Consider the following 21574-nt stretch of genomic DNA (forward strand, 5'->3'; position numbering starts at 1 on the left):
AAAAGAGTGTGGTGGACCAAGAAAGATTACTTCCGAAGATGTGTGTTTTGGATCTGATCTCAAGTTGTTATAGATGTGAATTGGCAGGAGGAGTGGCCTGGTGGTTAGAATGACTTGATTAGAGAGACATGGAGAATAATAGATAGAGAATAATGGGCTGGACCAGGTGGAGCTATAAGTTGTATTCTGCGTATATGGCTCTGTGCCACGGGCCATGGATGATACAAAGTGTGACTTAGCATTTAGCCAGGATTCCTTGGGCACAAAGGAGAGGGCTCTGGCAGGAAGGGGAGGGAGTCAGGGTAACAGTGAACTTAAGTATTTCTGGGTTAGTGCAGCTCCCCTGTTAGGCGTAGATACCATGAGGATGGGGATCATGGCCTGTTCATCTCTGTAGCCCCAAAGCCCAGTCTGGGCCTGCTTCTAGGTGTTGAGCAAATCATTGATGAATAAGTGAAGGAGGAAGCAGGTAGCAGGAACTGCAACAGAGAATTCTTTTTCTTTTCTGGATCAATAATGTCACACTTAAGACTCTCCTGTGGCTGCAATCAAATAGACTTAATCATACATGAAAAAAGACCATATACTGCCTGCAAGACAGAAGATTGAGGGGATCCCCACAAAATGCAATATAGTCAGACCTCAGTTCTTGAACCATTCGGTTCTAGAACAAGTTGTTCATGAAAAATGTCTTGATTGTCAAACAAAACTTCAGTTCTAGAACTCTCTCATGCTGATACATGTATGATCAGTCACACATCTCTCAAGTGACAAACAAAGAAGAGGTTGCATGAGTATGAGTCAGTTTACTGCTAAACCTTGAGTTATTGACATTTCAGGAAATTTTACTGTGATTATTATGTTGTTGTTGTTGCTGCTTATTATTAAACTAGAGGCCCAGTGCACAAAATTCATGCACTCGGGTGGGGGGGGTCCCTCAGCCCGGCCTGCGCCCTCTCACAGTCTGTGAGCCCTCAGGGGGTGTCCCTGTGGGGAGCGGGCCTAAGCTGTCAGTTGGACATCCTTAGCACTGCTGCAGAGTCATGAGAGGCTCCAGCCACCGCCACTGCACTCAGCAGCCATGAGCCTGGCTTCTGGCTGAGCAGCGCTCCCCCTGTGGGAGCGCACTGACCACCAGGGGCAGCTCCTGCATTGAGCGTCTGCCCCCTGGTGGTCAGTGCACATCATAGCGACCGGTCATTCCACCGTCGGTGGATTTGCATATTAACCTTTTATATAGGATATGAACAGTAAGTCTCATGGGTTCTAAGAAGGTTAGTGATAGCAGCAAAGTGAAAAGAAAGTTGTGAGAACAACAATAGAGCTTAGACATGTACTGTATATAAGAAAGGTTAAAACAGGAAATCATTTGGGAGTCTGGAACAGATTAATTTAATTTACATTATTTCTATTAGGAAAAATGATTCCGTTTTCAAACAAATTTCTTCTTGAGCAGTCTTCTGGAATGAATTAAGTTCAAGTACTGAGGTTCCACTGTATTTATTTAATGTCATTAATATGTCAATTTAAAATTTAAGTGGAAACATCCTTGTTAAATAACTTTACATTTGACTAAAATTTTATTGTATTTATTTATTTCCAAAAACATTAGGAACCTTAAGATTTATAAAGGAAGCAGTACCCCCAAGTTGAAAATTCTGATAGTACTTTCAAAGTGAAGCATTCATTAACATCTATGAGAAATACCTAAGTTATCCCCAAATGGAGCCAAAACCATCAGGATGGTTTGGGGATTTGGGCATGAGGGAGAAAAAGGATACAAGCCTGATAGCACAGTTCTTAAAGCTAATTAGGTGATATTACTTAAAATACAGCCTATGGGAATATACAGTCTGTTTCTTTTTTTTAACAGAGAGGGAGAGAGAGAGAGAGGAATTTCAATGATGAGAGAGAACCATTGATTAGCTACCTCCTGTATGCCCCACACTAGGTATGGAGTCCGCAACCCGGGCATGTGCCCTGACCGAGAATCAAACCGTGGCCTCCTAGTTCATAAGTTGATGCTCAACCACTGAGCCATGCCAGCCAGGACAGATGAAAAACTGATAAAAGTGATTGCCTGTAGGATAGGTGGATGAGTGGTAGATATGGGACCTCACCAAGATGGAGGCCTACTTTTCACTGAAGACTTTTTTGTCTCATTTGTACTTTCTTTAACTATGTACTACTCACCTTTAAACAAAATAGGAGGTGAAAATTTCCTGAGAAACTTTATTTCCACTCTGTTTAAAACAAAACAGAAAATTCACACAAAAATAGCAAAAAGAAATGACAGTGGAGCAAGGAATGAAACCATTCATTGATAAAGCTTAAAATAAATCACAGGGAATGTGCAGAATCTGGGAATATGGGAGGGATAAGCCAGCAAGGGGCTGATAGATGCTTGTAATAAAAATTGTATCATCCACACACTTTACCTAATTACTGAATAGGATAAACAGACTAATCAAATGTTCACTCTTTGGAAATATGAGTTTCTATCCATTATTAAATGATATTTTTGTGGACTTAGAATCTTCAGAAGTATTTTTCAAAGCTCTTCAGGGAAATAAAGACTTAAATTAGTCATTTAACAAAAAGTAATTTAAAAAGGAATCCTGTCCATTTTTTCCCTTTTCAGACGGATGTAATTGTTAATTCTGTAAGTCCAGGTTTTAATTTCCGAGATGGTCCTGTGTCGCTGTCAATTCTACAACAAGCAGGACATGAAATAGAAGAGGAATTTCTCAAAAAAAGGCAGCAGACATCTCAGGATTCCCAGTTGGTACTGGTCACAAAAGGATTTAAATTGTCCTGTCAGTATGTATTCCATGTGTTGTGGCTTTCAAAATATTCTGACCCAGATCAGGTAAGCTCAAAATAAATTTATCTTTTTGTTTTGTAGCTTGAAAGTCTGTGTAGTCTTTGTTGAATTTCTATTATATCATTACATTAATGAAATATTGTCAGGTTGTATAATCCCCATTTTCTATTACTCCTATGAAAATTTGAAATACTGAATAACTTTTGTTGTCTTTTTTGTTGTTGTTGTTGTTAATCCTCACCCGAGGATATTTTTCCATTGATTTTTAGAAAGAGTGGAAGGGAGGGGGAGAGAGAAACATTGATGTGAGAGAGACACATCAATTGGTTGCCTCCCGCACACACCCTAACCAGGGCCAGGGATCAAGCCTGCAACCTAGGTATGTGCTTTGACCAGAATCAAACCTAGGGCCCTTCAGTCCACAGGCCAACGCTCTATCCACTGAGCCAAATCGGCTAGGGCTGTTGTTGTCTTAATAAGTTATCTTAAGAAGTTTAATCTGAAATATTACCTAACACATGTCTAAATTTTAAGTGGGTTTACCGCAAATAGGCACAGAAACATCCGTCTTCACACTATTCACCTCACCGCACTGTACCCTGTAGGCCTTTTCCTAAGGGGGCCTGGGAGTCCGCCTCTCTCTGTTTCCTTCCAACTGTTAAGTTCCAGGAGGACCTGGATTTCCCTTCTAGCACCATTCTAGTCAGATCTATTCCCTGTGGTGTCTTCCCATCTGCCTTTATCTTTGTTTTGTCACCATTTCCGGTTCTTTCTTGGCTAGAGGGCCCTGTAATCCCTATCATCTCTATTTCTCAAGTTTTCCTGTATTAGTATTCAGACAACCTTCCTGTATTAGTATTCATTTGGATGTTGAAACATTGATAGAAAGTTTAAATCTGCCAAATATACTAGGAGAACTACATGGCAGACCTTAAAAGACTTTGAATAAGTGCTGCTTATTCATTTTAACCTCTACCTCCTTTATTAAACTCCCAGAGCTCTTTATGTTGACCTGGAAGTGTCAGATGAGTGGGGATAAACTGATGATTGGCTCTCTGACCTGGGCAGGTCAGCAAGACTACATAAGCTGGGAGAAATCATGGTGCCCAAAGGTCCTGAATAGCACAAAAAGGACCAGTCAATTACTTCAGTTTCTTTAGCCTTTTCATTTTTCATCATTTAACCTTATAGTTATAATGGGTTGCCGATGGAGTGGGACCTTTTCTGCCCTCTGAGGAGGCATGGACATGACCCTGAGGGAGAGTGGAGATTAGCATTGTTAAATATGGGCAGGATCAAGGGGTAAGTGAAATCTTACTTTTGACTTGAAGGCTGATATTAAAATTGTGTTTTTTCTACAGAGATTGAAATGTGCAGTGAAGAACTGTTTGCAAAAATGCCTTGACCTAAATATAACTTCCATTTCCTTTCCTGCTCTTGGGGCTGGAGGCATTGGTATTTACAACAGTAAAGTAGCACAGATTATGTTTGATCAAGTTTTAATGTTTGCCAAACAACTTCCTGAAAAACAACTAACTATAAAGTTTGTGATCTTTCCCAAAGACCTGGACATATACAAGGTAAGTTAATATCTTAGAAATACCCTACAGTTCATTCATTCATTCATTCATTCAACAACATCTGTTTAGTATCCATGTAAGACACGGGGCTAAGCTGTATGGCATGGTGATCTTTTCTAACTTGGTGAAACTTAACTTTTGTAAATTGTGCACCTCAGACCTTCCTATATTAGTATGAGACATTAGAATGCCATTAGAGAAACCCACTACCTTGCTTCACTCTTTTCCTTTGTTGGCACTTATTCTTCCCTCTGGTCCTTAAAGGTAAGCAAACTCCTAATTTCAGTGTAGGATCCTATGTTCCTCTCTCTTCTATCTTATTCTAACACAACTATTCTTACATTTCTGCCATAACTTCTGCAGAGTCCTATCTTCTGAGCCAACTTCAGATCCACATCACCAACCCTCTCTCATTTCCACTTAGATATCAAACTGTCATCTTAAATCCAACATATTTAAAATAAATTATTTGTCTTTTCCTCTCCAATCAACATCCTTGGGCAAGTCCTTAGCTTTAATATGGGGGTAATAACCACCATCTTCAGGAGCTGTTGTGAGAATTCAAGGAGTTAATACATGTAAAACACTTAAAACAGTACCTCATGTACAGTAAGTCCTCTATGAAGGCAAATTGTTATATTAGCTGTAATGGGATAAGGTTCACTGAGTTCTGAACTGAATACTAAATTAAGTGAATTGTTTGTTATCTTTTTTCCAATTAGATTAGTTTTTTAACAGCAAGGGTGTATCTGACTACTTTTGCCATGTCTCAAGTACTGTCCTCAAATTCATCCTATTTTTTCTTAACTCACCTATAGGTGGCTTCAGAGGGAAATCAGCTGTGGTGTAGGGGACTGTGTCTACGTGTCTGAGTGCATCTTGATTTCACTTTCTCTCAGCTTTTTGTTTTTGAGTGGCCAAATCAGCTGAGTTCCTCACATGTGAATAGGTCACTGACATATTCAGCATAATTAGTATATATTGCTGTACTGTTCTGCCCTTAGAGTACTATCTCTTCGCTTTATTCTCACTTAGCTGGCATTTTCCAGAAGGACTTTAATGATGTTAAGAAAGACTAAAAAAGAAATGAGATAAGGTATAGCACCTTACACTAGGTTTTGAAGACATAGGTTTCTGATTCTGTCAACAGCAGCATCGAAGTGCTAGTGCGATTTCCCAGGCATGTGTCTGGGTTTTGGGTATAAAGGGACTTCTGAGGGCCTGGCCCAGAGCATGGCTCTGAACATTAGTCCTCTTTCCCACCCCCAGCCTGTCTCTATGTGGGTGGTTGCCATGTTTTCTCCTTGTACAGGAAAACGGACATATTGGTTCCAGCTTGCTCCTTCCTGGAACAAGTGTAAAGGTTCTTATTCCTTTTGCTGCCTGACTAGACACAAGGAGGTTTGTAGTGTTTGCTGATTTCCCCTGCTGACTTCAAATGATCAATGTGACACCACTGAAGGTGGAGGTGAGAGGATACGTGAACAATGGGTTCTTGTAAGCCAGTATCAGCCGGCGCCAGCATACCTCTGTGTCTCATCCAGAGAACATGGGGGTCAGTTACCCAGTGAAGTAGCCTGCCTTCTTGATAAAATGAATCATCCTGTCCTTCAAATGAAATTCACCAGTTCCCCCCATGCAGAGGACTATAATTGGGCCCTGGTTATATCTTTGAACTATTCATGAAGTACCATATAACTACAAGAAGAATGAACCATGTCTAGAAAAGAAAGTTCATTCTTTCCAACCTACAATAAAAATGTACCTGGCAGTTCCAACAAAAGTAGAAAGACTAATCACAGTCTGAGGGCTAATAATAAAAATAGCTGCCGTGTATTGCATCAGCCAAGTACTGTGCTAAGAAGCTGTCTCATTCCCTTCTCCCCCCCTAAACCTTTGGTGAGACCACTATTGTCATCTCCATTTTACAAATGAAAACTACACACAGCTAGTCAAATGGCCAAACCAAAATTCCAACCTGGTCTGTCTGTCCCAAAAGCCTGTGTTCTGAACCACTAAAGAAAAACAGAAAAAAATAAATGGAGAGATGACACATCTCAGTTTTGTAACTCAAAGGAGAGGATGATCTTACACAGTAACTGACACTATACCCTAACATGGACCATCCCTTCAGGTTTATTGTTCAATACTAGAGGCCCATTGCACAAAATTCGTGCACGGGGGGTGTGTCCCTCAGCCCAGCCTGCACCCTCTACAATTTGGGACCCCTCAAGGGATGTCTGACTGCCCGTTTAGGCCCGATCCTACCAGGGCAGTCAGACATCTCTCTCACAATTCAGGACTACTCGCTCCCAACTGCTCGCCTGCCTGCCTTCCTGATTGCCCCTAACCGCTCTGCCTGCCAGCCTGATCACACCCTAACCCCTCCCCTGCCCGCCTGATTGATGCCTAACTGCTCCCCTGCCAGCATGTTTGCCCCTAACTGCCCTCCCCTGCAGGCCTGGTCACTCCTAACTGCCCTCCCCTGCAGGCCTGGTCACCCCTAACTGCCCTCCCCTGCAGGCCTGGTCCCCCCCCAACTGCCCTTCCCTTCAGGCCCGGTCGCCCCCAACTTCCCTCCTCTGCTGGCCTGGTCACCCCTAACTGCCCTCCCCTGCAGGCTTGATTGCCCCCAACTGCCCTCCCTTGCAGGCCTGGTCCCTCCCAACTGCCCTCCCCTGCTGGCCATCTTGTGGTGGCCATCTTGTGTCCACATGGGGGCAGCCATCTTTGACCACATGAGGGCAGCCATCTTGTGTGTTGGAGTGATGGTCAATTTGCATATTACTCTTTTATTAGATAGGATCAATACATTACATCCATGTGGAGGCATGATGTGTATGCACACATATGTATACCCTCTGGCCTTCTGATAAATACATCTTTGCTTCCTAAATACATCTTTCAGTGAGGCATGTAAGAGGGCAACTTACATATTTCTCACAGGGGCCTTACCTACAGGGGCAAGTCCCTACATTTCAGAAAATGGATTTGTCAGACATTCAGAGTTGACCTGACACAGGAAGACCAGCCTACACTAAACTCACAATAGGGTGATACTTACATTCAATGAGTAATACTTCACAGCTGACTGAAATACTTGTGTTCACCAGTATTTCATGGTGATAAAGGGTCCTGGTTGGAGCTGAGTATCTGTAAAAGGTGATGGATAGTCGTTCATTTGGTTATTTAACAAATATTTATTATGTATCTACCTTGTACCAGGCAGTATGTCTCAGAATAAGGAACACACTAGTGGCACCCTTCAATTTTGGCATTGGTCATTTGTGGACAGAGCTGGAATGACTTCCAAATACCACTTTTCCAGACTTCTTGCAGACCATGTGCTTGGTATCCACACATTCTTCTAAGTTACTGCTGCTGGTTAAGTTATAGATTTCTTTCCAATTTAATTCGAAAGCCTTGCCTAATTGATTTCTCATCCTGAAACACATACTGACATTTAAAGGGACTTTGGGAGAGAGCTGATTTTTATCCATTTTGTGTATGGCAGCTATTTTTAATCTATTCATCAGTAGATAATTTATCTCATTTGTTTCATTTCCAAGTTCTTAGACAGGGAGTGCAGGAAGTTCCCCATAATGACCTCTCCAGGTATAAAATATGGTAAGATGGAGGGCCTTTGGCTCTGGAAATAGAAGCTGCAAATATAATTTATGAAGAAAAATGGCTTACAGATTAAGAAATTTTTTCACCTCATTATTTACCATCTTTTCCATGAAGTAATTACTGCCAATTGTATCAACTTTAAAAAAAGGAAGACACTGGATATGGTAATTCCAAACTCTAGGAGAGATGTGTTTCTTTAAAATAGACAATCGTCTTCTATGTGCCAGATACAATAGCATTGTATAGGAATTGATCATTTATTCGATCTACACAAAAAGCAATGTGTGTGTATCTTTTTTTAAAATGAATTTTTTTATTAACTATAAGAGCTTCTGCCTGTTGGTTTTCTTTCCATTTTTCCTATACTTGGTTCTCGTCCATGTTCGAACAGATTGTGGTGCTGCACTTGTTATTCCCCAAGATTTTCCTACAGGCTGCTTTAGATTTGTGGCAGTGGAAATGGGGACTCACAGAGTGGATGTCAAGCGTGGTGTGTACAGGTAGAGGGAGGGATTTTGATGACAATGACTAAAAGCCCTGCTCTGCTCTGTTTTGCTTCTTACAGGCTTTCAGCACTGCAATGGACAAGGTTAAGTCTAAGCTGCAGCTCCCCAACAATTACAGTGGTGAGTAGGAAATTCATGGACCTAGAAGCAGCATCTCCCACCCTAGGCTCATTCTATTCTTTTTTTTTTTTTTTTTTTGTACTTTTAAAAAATACTTTTTATTGTATATCCTTTAAGTGTTTTAAATGAACAAACTTGTGGATGTAACACATATTCAAACAATTTGATATGGCCTGAATGTATGTGTCCCCTTAAAAAAATTTTTTTAAATTTTATTTTATTGTTTAAAGTATTACAAATAGTAGTACATATGTCTCCTTTTTTTTTTGCTCCATTGACCTTCTCCCGGCCTCCCCTACCCCTGGCACATGCCCTCACCCCCCCCACCCCCAGTGTCTTGTGTCCATTGGTTATGCTTATATGCATGCATACAAGTCCTTCTGTTGATCTCTTACCTCCCCCCCACCAACACTCCCCAGCCTTCCCGCTGTAATTTGACAGTCTGTTCGATGCTTCTCTGCCTCTGTATCTGTCTTTTTATTCATCAGGTTATAATGTTCTTTATTACCAATAAATGAGTGAGATCATGTGGTATTTTTCTTTCACTGCCTGGCTTATTTCACTTAGCATAATGCTCTCCAGTTCCATCCATGCTGCTGCAAATGGTAAGAATTCCTTCTTTTTTATAGCAGCGTAGTATTCCATTGTGTAGATGTACCATAGTTTTCTAATCCACTCATCTGCTGATGGGCATTTAGGCTGTTTCCAAATCTTAGCTACTGTAAATTGTGCTGCTATGAACACAGGGGTGCATATATCCTTTCTGATTGGTGTTTCTGTTTTCTTGGGATATATTCCTAGAAGTGGTATTACTGGGTCAAATGGCAGTTCCATTTTTAAATTTTTGAGGAAACGCCATACTGTTTTCCATAGTGGCTGCACCAGTCTGCATTCCCACCAGCAGTGAAGGAGGGTTCCTTTTTCTCTGCATCCTTTCCAGCACTTTTCATTTGTTGATTTGTTGATGATAGCCATTCTGACAGGTGTGAGGTGGTTATTGTTTTGGTTTGCATCTCTCTGATGATTAGTGACTTTGAGCATGTTTTCATATGTCTCTTGGCTTTCTGAATGTCCTTTTTTGAAAAGTGTCTATTTAAGCCCTTTGCCCATTTTTTGATTGAATCGTTTATCTTCCTTTTGTTAAGTTGTATGAGTTCCCTGTAAATGTTGGAGATTAAACCCTTATCGGAGATAACATTGGCAAATATGTTCTCCCATGCAGTGGGCTTTCTTGTTGTTTTGTTGATGGTTTCTTTTGCTGTGCAGAAGCTTTTTATTTTGATGTAGTCCCATTTGTTTATTTTCTCCTTAGTCTCTCTTGCCCTAGGAGCTGTGTCTAAAGATATTGCTACGACGTATGTCTACAATTTTCTGCCTATGGAGTCTTGTAGGATTTTTATGGTTTCCCGTCTTACATTCAAGTCCTTTAGCCATTTTGAGCTTGTTTTTGTGTATGGTGTAAGTTGGTGATCTAGTTTCATTTTTTTGCATGTATCTGACCAAATTTCCAAGCACCATTTATTAAAGAGGCTGTTTTGGCTCCATTGTATGCTCTTGCCTCTTTTGTCAAATATTAATTGAGTATAATGGCTTGGGTCAATTTCTGGGTCCTCCTTTCTGTTCCATTGGTCTATATGTCTGTTCTTGTGCCAGTACCAGGCAGCTCATTCTATTCTTGATCATCTAAACTAATGGAGGGGAGGAGGAGAAGAATAAAGAAGCCAAATATATCTCATTGTGGTCCTGCTTAGATACCAACCTGCTCTATACCTGACCATGTTCTTGTTCAGTCCAGTTTTATTATATGAACAGAGTGAGGCAAAGTTGCATTAGGTAATTCACAGTGTGGGTAGTTCATTTACAAATGCCGTCTATAATTTTTTTCTAAGAAAAAGTTCTGCCCTTCACAAACTGACTTAGCCAGCAGTCTTTCTGCTCTGAATAAGCAAACATCTAAATGGAGTTCCACTTTAATAATTATAGAAAACACATCTCAGTAATAACAGATAACAATCAATGGATTAACCCAATGCTATCCAAACCTAAGTAATCACTAGGATCATGATGGAAACTTTAAAAAACAAACACACCAACAAGCATATGTATACTAGTAAGTCCCAACTCTATAGATTCTAATTCAGGAACTCTGGGTCTGGGCCAAGCATGTATATTTCTCAATGCCCCTTAATCAATTTTGATGCGGAACCAAGTTTGGGGATCACTGAACTAAACCAATCCTGATTATTGGGGGCTGGAGAATGTTTAACTCTGTCTTACATTTCTTTTTTTCTTCTTCTTTTTTTAAATATATTTTTATTGATTTCAGAGAAGAAGGGAGAGGGAGAGATAGAACATCAATGATGAGAGAAAATCATTGATCAGCTGCCTCTTGCACATCCCCCACTGGGGATCGAGCCTGCAACCCAGGCATGTGCCCTTGACCTGAATCGAACCAGGGACCCTTTAGTTCACAGGCCGATGATCTATCCACTGAGCCAAACCAGCTAGGGCTAACTACATTTCTTTAGTGGCATTTAAGTAGACTGAGATGGAATTGCCTTATGACACCAGGTTGTGTACATCTGAAATAGTCTTTTAATCTAACATATTCTGTAGATGTTAAGAACACTAGACATTCAACCAGCAATAGAAACTGTTAGGATATTTCCCATTAGGGTCAAAATGATTTGTTTATACCTTTTAATGGAAGAGTTCACTTATGATGTTCAGTGGTTCAAGCAATGCTAGAAATGAAGGAGGAATTTTAAGAGCTCTGGTCTGTGACTATACCAATTATGAAGCTGTTTATATTTATCTGTAAAATAACAATGACAGACTATTGTGAGGATAATTAGAGATTATATATGTAAAAATTTTCTGTAAATTGCAAAGCATTAAAGAAATGCCAGGGGATAAATAATGAATGGGCAAACTGCTCAGGTGGCCAGTAGGAGGGAGAGAGCCCGTCTTACTGCAAGGGATCAAGAATGGCTTCATGGAGATGGGTCTAAGCTTGGCTTTGAGGATGGCAAGATTTTCAATGGCCAGAGTTGGTGGGGGTGGGCACCCAAGGTCAAGAAAACCCACAGAAGCAAACAAAGGCAATGCATGTTTGGGGATGCTAGATAGGAGTTTTGGGTAAGGATAATATTGAATAGGAACATACAAATGTCTCTTTGTCATTAATCTAAATAATGGGGCCAGACATTACCATTTTCTTCAGTTATTTTTGAGGAAGTCTGTAGAGGAATTATAGCACAGGACAAAAATTAACATTAATAATAATTAATGATAATTATCTCAGCCCTAGCCAGTTTGACTCAGTGGACAGAGAGTCGGCCTACAGACTGAAGGGTCCCAGGTTCAATTCTGGTCAACTGCACGTACCTCGGTTGCAGGCTAAATCCCCGGCCCTGGTCGGGGCATGTGTGGGAGGCAACCAATCTGTCTCTCTCCCCCCGTCCCTTCCACCCTCTCTAAAAATCAATTGAAAAATATCTTTGGGTGAGGATTTAAAAACAAATAGACAAAAAAGATAATGATCTCAGGTTACCAAGGAAAAGTTAAACTATTTAACTTTAGTGATCTGAACAATGTAGTTATCTAGAACAATTCTTTCTTATTTTTTTTTAATATATTTTATTGATTTTTTACAGAGAGGAAGGGAGAGGGATAGAGAGCTAGAAACATCGATGAGAGAGAAACATCGATCAGCTGCCTCCTGCACACTCCCCACTGGGTATGTGCCCGCAACCAAGATACATGCCCTTGATCGGAATCAAACCCAGGACCCTTGAGTCCGCAGGCCAACGCTCTATCCACTGAGCCAAACCAGTCAGGGCCAATTCTTCTTTCTTGATGATGATGTATTAAAGAAATATCAACACATGTTTTTATTGTCTCCTAAAAAGTAATGTAAGCTCCCAAGCAGAACAAGAGTTAAAAAAAAAAAGTATGCCTCCAATTTAAGAAACACTCACCACTCCCCTCCCATACACACACAGTTCTTAGTGTTGTATAAAACATTGACTTTGATTTTTACTCAGAGGGGGCCATCTTCCCCCCCCCCCATTCCTCACCCCCCACTTCAAAGTGTGTCCTGATACTTTTCCATTGTTCCTGATACCACCCAACTGCTACATTAGGCAAAATATGTTAATTACCACTATTGTCCTGGGATCACTTACTGAGAGGCAGAATTGTGTGAGCACTGGAATCAGACTGCCCACACCTACTAGCTCCCAGGCCACCACGGACTAGTCCTAAAACCAATGGCAAGTTTCTTTTTCTTTTCTTCTTTTTTTTTTTAATGTATTGATTTCAGAGAGGAAGGAAGAGGGAGAGAAAGATAGAAACATCAGTGATGAGAGAGAATCATTGATCCGCTGCCTCCTACACACCCCCCCGACTGGGGATCGAGACCACAACTCAGGCATGTGCCCTTTACCAGAATCGAACCTGGGACCCTTCAGTCCACAGGCTGACGCTCTATCCACCGAGCCAACCTGGCTAGGGTGGCAAGTTTCTTAATAACTCCTGAGTTAGTGTCTTCATTTGTAAGACGGGGCTACTATTAGTACTAATAGTATCTCATTGGGGTGTAAGGATTGAATAAAATATATAAAGCTCTTAGAATAATGCCTAGAATATAGCAAGTGCTCAACTTACTTTTTCCCCTCAAAATGTTACTGAGATTCATCCATGTAGCTAAATTCACTACTTTTCATTGCTATAATAATATTCCATTGTTGAAGGGCATGGGTTATTTCCAGTTCTTGGCTGTTACAAACAAGAATGTGAACTTTCTTGTACACATTCCCTGGTACACATGTGCCAGAGTTTTTCTAAATAATATAATTATAGGAGTGGTTGCTCCAATTTTACGTCTATCGTGAATACCTAGGAGTTCCAGTTGCTCTGTGTCCTTCCCAATACTGGAGATTGTCAGACTTAATGAATTTTTGCCAATATGGTGGGTAATTTTTCATGTCCCTGGTTACCAGTGAAGAGAAACATCTTTTCACACATATATGGGCCATGTGTGTTTCCTTTTCTGTGAATTCTTTTGCCCAGCTGGCTATTGTGTTGTTTCTTTTTATTAGTGATTTGAGGGAATTCTTTATATAGTTTAGGTGCTGCTTCACCTATGAATTCTCTCTCAACTGGTCCACCCTCCCCCCCCCCACCTCTTTCTTTTGGAATTTGGGTTCAGAGCCACCTTAATCCATCAGAGATTCTTCTTCTTGATATAGATCTTTACTCCTTGTGGAGGGGGTTGCAGAGAGAGGTATGCATGGGTGGGTTGGAATCAAATCCTGTTTCTTTTTCTGCTGGGATCTACTGTGTCCAGCAGCAGGAGCTGCTAAGCTACCAATGCTTGTGGAGGGGCGAAATGTCCTGTCACTCACAGATCAGATGTAAATAAGAATCGCAGGTAGTGGAATTATGGGTATTTCCTTATTTCATTATACTTTGATAATTTTCCAACTTTTCAATAATAAACATCTATTCTTTTTATAATCAGAAATACATTTTTTAAAAAGAATTTTACTCTTTAAGCTCTGTTGCTTCTGAGATGTTTAATTTTTAAACCTGGGATTAGTAAGAGGTTGAGGGAAATCCTATTCAGCAGGAAATAATAGTTGGTCAACATCCAGAGTGAGATCACAAGGTGAACTCATCTGTGAACTGGTAAATGCAACACAGAAGGGGCAGGGCATGATAAACCCAACTCAGGGAAACTGCAAACTATACATTTAGATTTCCTTTATACCCAACACAGCTCTCAGAGATAGTACTTAATTGAAGCTGCTACAGCCAACAACAGTGACAATATCCTGGGGCAAATACTGGCCATGGAGTATTGTTCTGCTCTGGTTTAAAACTCACCTGTCTTCTGTGGTTGTTTATGATCGTCTTCTCAGTCCCCCAGGACATCAGAGGGAACCGAGAAAAGGAGCTAAAAGCTAAATCTCCTGCCATCAATCTGATGGGATCTAACCAGGAAAAAATGAGTGAGGCCCAAGAGTGGATCCAAAGGATGCTGACCCTCCAGGATAAGCACATCATTGAGAATAATCATATCCTCTTCCTTGGAAAAAAGGAACATGACATTTTGTCTCAGCTTCAGGAAATCCCAAGGGTCTCTATCTCAGAGGTTATCAGTCCGGGAAAGGCAACTTTAGAGATTAAAGGAGCCCAGGCTGACCTCATTGAGGTGGTTATGAACATTGAACGAATGCTGTGTGAAGTTCAAGAGGAAATAGCCAAAAAAAAGGAGCGAGCCCTTTGGAGCTTGTCCGGTGAGTAACTTTCTATTTAGTTGGAAAGTCAGCTCTCCCTGCTGTCCTTTCGGGTGTGATTATGTATGTCTGTGTGTGGATAAGAGAGAGAATAGAAGAGAGAGAGAGCAAACTGTGCAGGTTCTGTGCTAGGCCATAAACTTTTATAACCACTTTGGGGCTCTGTTTCTACCAGCAGGGTTAATTTTTAGTAAATGAACACACACACACTCACAATTGGATTTACTTACGATGACTTGATTACCTAAGAGGAAGTTACATGGAAAGCCTAGGGTAACCCACTCCTAGGCAGTGGGGGGGGGGGGGGAGGGGAAGCACATCTCTAATTGTGCAGATGGAGCATTCAAATGTAGACCCATTCCACTTGATTTTTTAAAATTTCGTTTTAGTGCATTTATCTGTTGCTGGCAACCTTAGGAACCCTAAAATTACTTACTTTGAGCCTTCTCACCAAAATAAATTATTAATTGGTACTATTAAGTACATGCAAACAGCACCCATTTCGTGGAGCAAAAATCCATCAGGATGATGGGGAATTGGGGTCTGTAGAGATCCTTGTAACATAGTCCTAGGGCTAACTAGGAAATTATACCATTGGAAACACCACCTAAGGAGACAGAAGCTTACCTCGTTCACTTATTCAGATGATGAATATTGCATCTATGATATGTACCAAGCATTGTTCTAGGTGCTGAGGATACAGTGATAAAATGGACATTGTTTTCACTAAGAATCTAATTGGGGATTCTGAGAAGCAAGCAAGGTTAGTTAGGAAAGAGGGTGAAAGTGCTCTGGGAGCACCTAGGAGAGGCACCCTAACTAGACTTGTATTCTAGAAAGATCACTGGTTGTAATGTGGAGAATGGACTTAGTACAGCAATTCAGATGCAGGATTCTAAAGGACACCTTATTTTCACCATGTGTTTATAAACATTATTTAGGCAGAAATGGTCAAAATGAGTGGGAGTTTGCAGTAAATGTTGTAGCCACATTCCACAGAAAACTCAGTGTCCAAAAACATGGACAAAAATCATATGAAAGAATGAGACCCAAGATTGTGATTTCTACTTAGCTTTTAAAGTGTAATGCCTGTGAATATGTAAACTGACACTGATACCTCTCTAGAGAACAAGAGACAAAGAAATATTGATCTCCTGTAAAGCTTGTAGCATCACTTTAACTGCATTTGTAAGGTTGAGCCCTCCTCCAGCTACTGGCAATTTAGCCAAATAAGTCCCTTGTTCTGCTCCAAAGTGACATTTTTAGTAGCTGATGACTACATTTCAGAGGCTCATTCAGACTCATCCTCTCTTAATCAGATTAAGATCATCATTAACAAAATGGATAAATTTGAAATGAGCTCTTACTACAGAGAACATCAACTATCCATCAGAATAAAATTTAAATGATAGAAGTTAGGCATCGCCTCTCTATTATGTTGCTCTTTTAATCCTTCCTGGAGAGCTTTTCTGATAGCAAGAGTTTGTAGATTTTGAATCGCCAGTGCTCAGCCAGTGCCTGGCATGTAATAGTAATTCAATAAATGTTTGCTGAACTCAAGTCAGCTGGACTTAATACTATACTTCATCAACGTGAGCTATTACTCTCCAGATTTAATTTAGAGTCTCTTCCTTTGAAATTTCCTGGCTTTGGAGTTCCTTTGCTAGGGTGTTTTGTCCTTCCTGCCTTCCAGATGTACAACTTGACCCTCTAGCAAGTTTCTCTGGATGTATCATCTGCTTTTTTAGTTAAATTCAGCCCACTCCATTAGAACTGTGCTGGGCATTAGGTCATTTTAGTATACTTGGTCTACTAGTAAAGTCAAACTCAAACGGGAAAAAAGTAAGCCTGTTGGGGAATTTCCATTTTGTCCACCTGTGTATTTAGTCCAATAAGGAGCTTCTTTGAACAATAACAGGTAGTCCCTTGAACTTAAAAAAAAAAAAAGGAAATAAGTAAGTTAAGGGAGAAAGGGAGGAAATACATGACACAATTTAGTCTTAATCTCCAATTTTTGCTCTTCTTCCTTGGAAGTGGCATATGAGTGATGTATATGCCAAATATTCTGCCTTGCACCTTACAGAAGGCACTGGGGAAAGCCAGATTTATAACTTGGATCTCTTTACTTATTAGCTGTGTGATATTGGGCAAGTCACATAAGTCTCTGTGTTTCAATTTCCTTATTTGTAAAATTGCGTTGATTATTTCAGTGGTGGAGGTGTAATAATCATATGAGGTAGAGATATGAAAACTCTGAAAACCTTGCTGTGTTATATAAACAGCATATCATTTTTTATTATCTCTTAACTAGTGACCCGGTGCATGAAATTCATGCACATTAAAAGGGGATTAATTAGAGGAAATAATTTAATATTGCTATTTGCCCTTTCTCTATAATAGAAGTGTCAGAGATGAAAGAAAATTCGTAAAATGTATATGAAAACCTTACTCCTGTCAGAGGGGCCACCACGGGACCCAGAGTCAAGTCCCCACCCACCCACATGCACCTCAAAATCACATGAGAACCAGATCCAGCCGCCCCCCCAATTGGGCTGGATCCAGACCTGGCCAATCACACCCTTGTCAAGTGGGGGGAAAAAGCACATCTCTAATTCTGCAGATGGAGAGGCAGGGGGCATAGCCTCAGGTCCCCTGGCCTGGAGCCAGGACCGGGGGCATGGCCTGAGGTCCCCCAGCCCAGACCGGGGCGGGGGGGGGGCATGCCTTGAGGTCCTCCATCAAGCCCCGCCAGGTGGGGGGCATGGTCTGAGGTACCCTATCAAGCCCCACCAGGCGGGGGGGGGGCGGGGGCGCAGCCTCAGGTCCCCCGTCAAGCCCCGCTGGGCGGGGGTGAGGCCTGAGTTCCCCCGACCCAGCACTGGGGGTGCACCTTGAGGTCCCCCGTCAAGCCCTGCTGGGTGGGGGGCACAGCCTCAGGTCTCCTGGCCCAGTGCTGGGGAGGGGGGCATGGCCTGAAGTCCCCTGTCAAGCCCCACCGGGGCGGGGGAGGGCATAGCCTGAGTTCCCTGTTGATTGCTTGTTAAGGCAACTTGGGAACTTGGCCTCAGCTGTGGGTGCAGCCATCTTTGTGACTAAGTGATGGCAATTTGCATATTCCCTCTTTATTAAATAGGATGTTTTCTTATGCCTCTTTTTTTGTTGATGGGCATCTTGACTGGAAGTACAAACATTTTCTATGAGCCACACAGTTATATATCTTCACTACAGCATTGATGAGTGGAGTATGTATTAATGCTTTTTTTTCCTCATCTCCTCAACCTCATAATCCAAATCATCTGAGGACAGATTTATTAATCCTCTCTATTATTTTATGACACCTCACAGTATTGTAGCTCTCCTTGCATTTCTTAAAAATATGTGGCATACAATTTAAACTGACTAATCTATTCCTTCAAATTTCTTTAATTTGTTTCATAATATTTCTTTATAAACCTATTGCCTCTCACAGAGCATTGAAAAAGAGTTTCGTGTTACTCATTTTTAGGACAATGGACTGATCAGCAACCAATACACCAAGATGAAATGAAAGAAAATAAGTTTCTGAAATGTCTAATGCTTTCAACTCCAGAAATTCAGGATCAAAAGAAAAAGTTTGAAAACTGTGGTTTTCGGGTTATAAAGGTATTTGTGATTAAAGGAAAGATTTGGCTTGCCTTGCTATTAATCCATTTGTTCTACAGCCAAAAACAAAACAAACAAACAAACAAAAAAAAAACAACACCTGCTAATGGCTGTTGACCGGGAATCTCAGAAATAAGTTGGAGAGGAGGCTAGAGATGGGGAGATAACAAGGTATAAGAGGCATAAATGATGTCAGGATATACAGAAGCATAGATTAAGACCCAATTAAAAGCTGCCTATGTTGATGCAAAATAAAAGGACTGGAATAGAACTTATCACACTGCATTATTATAATTGTGTACCTATTTTTATCTCTCACTAAACTATGAGCTTTAAGAGGGCAAAGACTGTAAATACATTGTTGACCATTTCATTAAAGTGATTATTCAGTGCATTTTTATTAAATGGATTTATCAAAGAAGGGACAGGGAATTTTGAAGAGATAGAAATCAAGCTAGGAGAGGGTTGGGGCCAGGAGAGACCCCTGTGTAACTTGAAATGAAAATCAAATTGCATGCAAAGCTATATGCACATAAGTGCCTTTATTTTTGAAGCAGTGCATCAGGCCATTTAAGTAGCAGTTCTCCAGTCTCTTTTCAGATTTTCATTCCCTTGGATTCCAGGTAGAGAAGATAGACAATGTGCTTCTCATGGCTGCCTTCCAAAGAAAGAAGAAAATGATGGAAGAGAGAATGCCTGGGAAACCTGTGAGCCACCAGTTGTTTCAGCAAGTCCCACAGCAATTCTGCGAAGTGGTATGCAGAGTTGGCTTTCAAAGAATGTACTCAGTGCCCTGCGGTAGGTGTCAGCCCTCATTATTGGAGCTTCTGTGTGTGGGAATTGGTGAGCAGACATCAGCAGAGGACTCTACACAAATAGCATTTAGTGGTTAAGTCATTTAGAAAGGGTCCTTATTTTTATTTTCCTTCATATATTTTGTTGCTCATGGGTTTAATGTTGATGAAAGTATTAGCAGTAAGATGTACAGTTCAGGTTCTCTCCTTTCTGTGTTTATGTGTCTTATATACAGAGTACCCTGGAGCTATTCTTTCTCTTTCTTCCCCACCCCCCACTCCCTCCCGCCCCGCTTATCTCAAGCAAATTATTGTCACTACCTAACCATTCTAATCCCTTAATTAAAAGGGCATTTTCCTGAACTTAATAAAGTTGGTCTTTTCTCTTCCATCTTTTTCATTTCCTATAGCCTGATATCAGGTGAATGAATTCGATTTCATCTGGCAGGTGAAGTGACTAACATCTTAAGATCCCTCTCAGCTATAAGAGTTCTATGTGTGGCTTCCATGTCTCTTTTCAGTTGTACAAAAATATTGCATACAGCCCTGGTTGGTGTGGCTCAGCAGTTAAGAGTGTCAGCCCATGCACCAAAGGGTCTCGGGTTCGATTCCGGGTCAAGTGTACATACCTGGTACGATCCCCGGCCCCGGTCGGGGCACGTGTGGGAGGCAGCCAAATGATGTGTCTCTCTCACATTGATGTTTCTCTGTTTCTCTCCCCCTCCTTCCCTCCTTTCCACTCTCTCTGAAAAGCAATGGAAAAAATATCCTTGGGTGAAGATTAACAAAACAACAACACACTTCATTGCTATAGTGTCCCCTTTAGATCTATTCAAAGGAGGCCAAGAAGTTTGTAATTATTGTGGGAGATACCTAGCAATGCAGCTTGATTTTGCCTCGTCCATGAAATCTCTTCATCTTTACCCTTCAAAATATGTAGCATGAGCCTTGATTTCTGGAAAGCAAAGAGTTTTTAAATCTCTTTGCCCCGGAGAGAATATAAGCAGTACCTAGGGGAAAAATAGAGCATACTCACTCCTGGAGGTAAAAAACTCACAACTTCTTTTGCTCCTAAACCATTGTAACTGGCTTCTCTGCACCCCACTCTTCCCGCCTCTCCACACACAATCACCACCTTCTACTCCAGGGGTCCTCAAACTTTTTAAACAGGGGGCCAGTTCACTGTCCCTCAGACGGTTGGAGGGCCGGACTATAGTTTAAAAAAACTATGAACAAATTCCTATGCACACTGCACATATCTTACTTTGAAGTAAAAAAACAAAACGGCAAAAACACCCGCATGTGGCCCGCGGGCCGTAGTTTGAGGACGCCTGATCTACTCAAATTACTCTAAGATCATCACTATCTTTCTATTTTCCAAACCCAGCGAGTGCCCTCTTTTCAGTCCTGTGGCAGATATGGCTAATTACCTCTCCATCTGTAACCTATCTCTCTCCTGACCTGCAGGTCCATATTTCAAACTATCTTTTGGACATTTCTACCTATGGTCCCATAGCCAACTCCAGCTGAACTCTTTTCTTGGCCATATTTTTCCCTAAGACATAGGCTTTTTTTTTTTTTTCTTTCTTTCTGATACTCCCTAACCTGGGTGACACCATCATCATCTTTGAGGTCTTCTAAGGTAGAAACTGTTATCTTCCTCCATTCCTTCCTTTCTCTCTTATATCCAGGCAGTCACAGAGTTCTGGTGATTCTCAATAAAATTCTCAGCACAGCCTCACTTCTCTATTCCTGCTGCCTTGGTTTACCTTCCCATAAGCCTAGATGATTACCAGGTCCTTCCTTTGCCTCAAAACACCTCTGTCTAACCTGTCCTTTTCTCTTCCAGAATTATCGTGCTAAAAAAATTACATGCCTGTTTAGCATCTGCATTCCTAGTTACCTAGAAGGTAAAAACTCAGACTCCTTAGCAGAGTATAGAAGGCCCTAGCCCCACGTTATTTCACCAGCCTCATAACTCACTGTTCCCCAACACTCTAGCCATGAACTTCTTAGAGTTTCCTGAATATGCTGTATGCTCTCATGCCTTTGTGCCTTTGCATGTGGAATGTCTTCCCTCTTCACCCTTTTCAGCCCTGCAAATTCCTATTCCTTCTTTAAGACATAGCTCAAATGGCATCTCCTGGTTGACACTTGCCCGAACTCCTGCGACCCA

The 21574-nt window shown here is 41.2% G+C and overlaps 1 protein-coding gene across 5 annotated transcripts in view; it reads left to right on the plus strand.

The window, feature by feature from the left end:
* The window catches only part of PARP9 (poly(ADP-ribose) polymerase family member 9), a 32483-nt gene that overhangs the window by 7295 nt on the left and 3614 nt on the right, over window positions 1–21574 (plus strand). For all 5 annotated transcript variants that reach the window (XM_079765703.1, XM_079765707.1, XM_079765704.1 and 2 more), the window contains exons 5-10: window positions 2642–2869; window positions 4186–4404; window positions 8600–8660; window positions 14585–14962; window positions 18468–18604; window positions 19228–19402. In XM_079765703.1, coding sequence (XP_079621829.1) covers window positions 2642–2869; window positions 4186–4404; window positions 8600–8660; window positions 14585–14962; window positions 18468–18604; window positions 19228–19402 — 1198 coding nt within the window. The remainder of the gene's footprint in view (window positions 1–2641; window positions 2870–4185; window positions 4405–8599; window positions 8661–14584; window positions 14963–18467; window positions 18605–19227; window positions 19403–21574) is intronic.

Source organism: Cnephaeus nilssonii, assembly GCF_951640355.1.
Source record: "Cnephaeus nilssonii genome assembly, chromosome: 3".
Lineage (NCBI taxonomy): Eukaryota > Metazoa > Chordata > Mammalia > Chiroptera > Vespertilionidae > Cnephaeus > Cnephaeus nilssonii.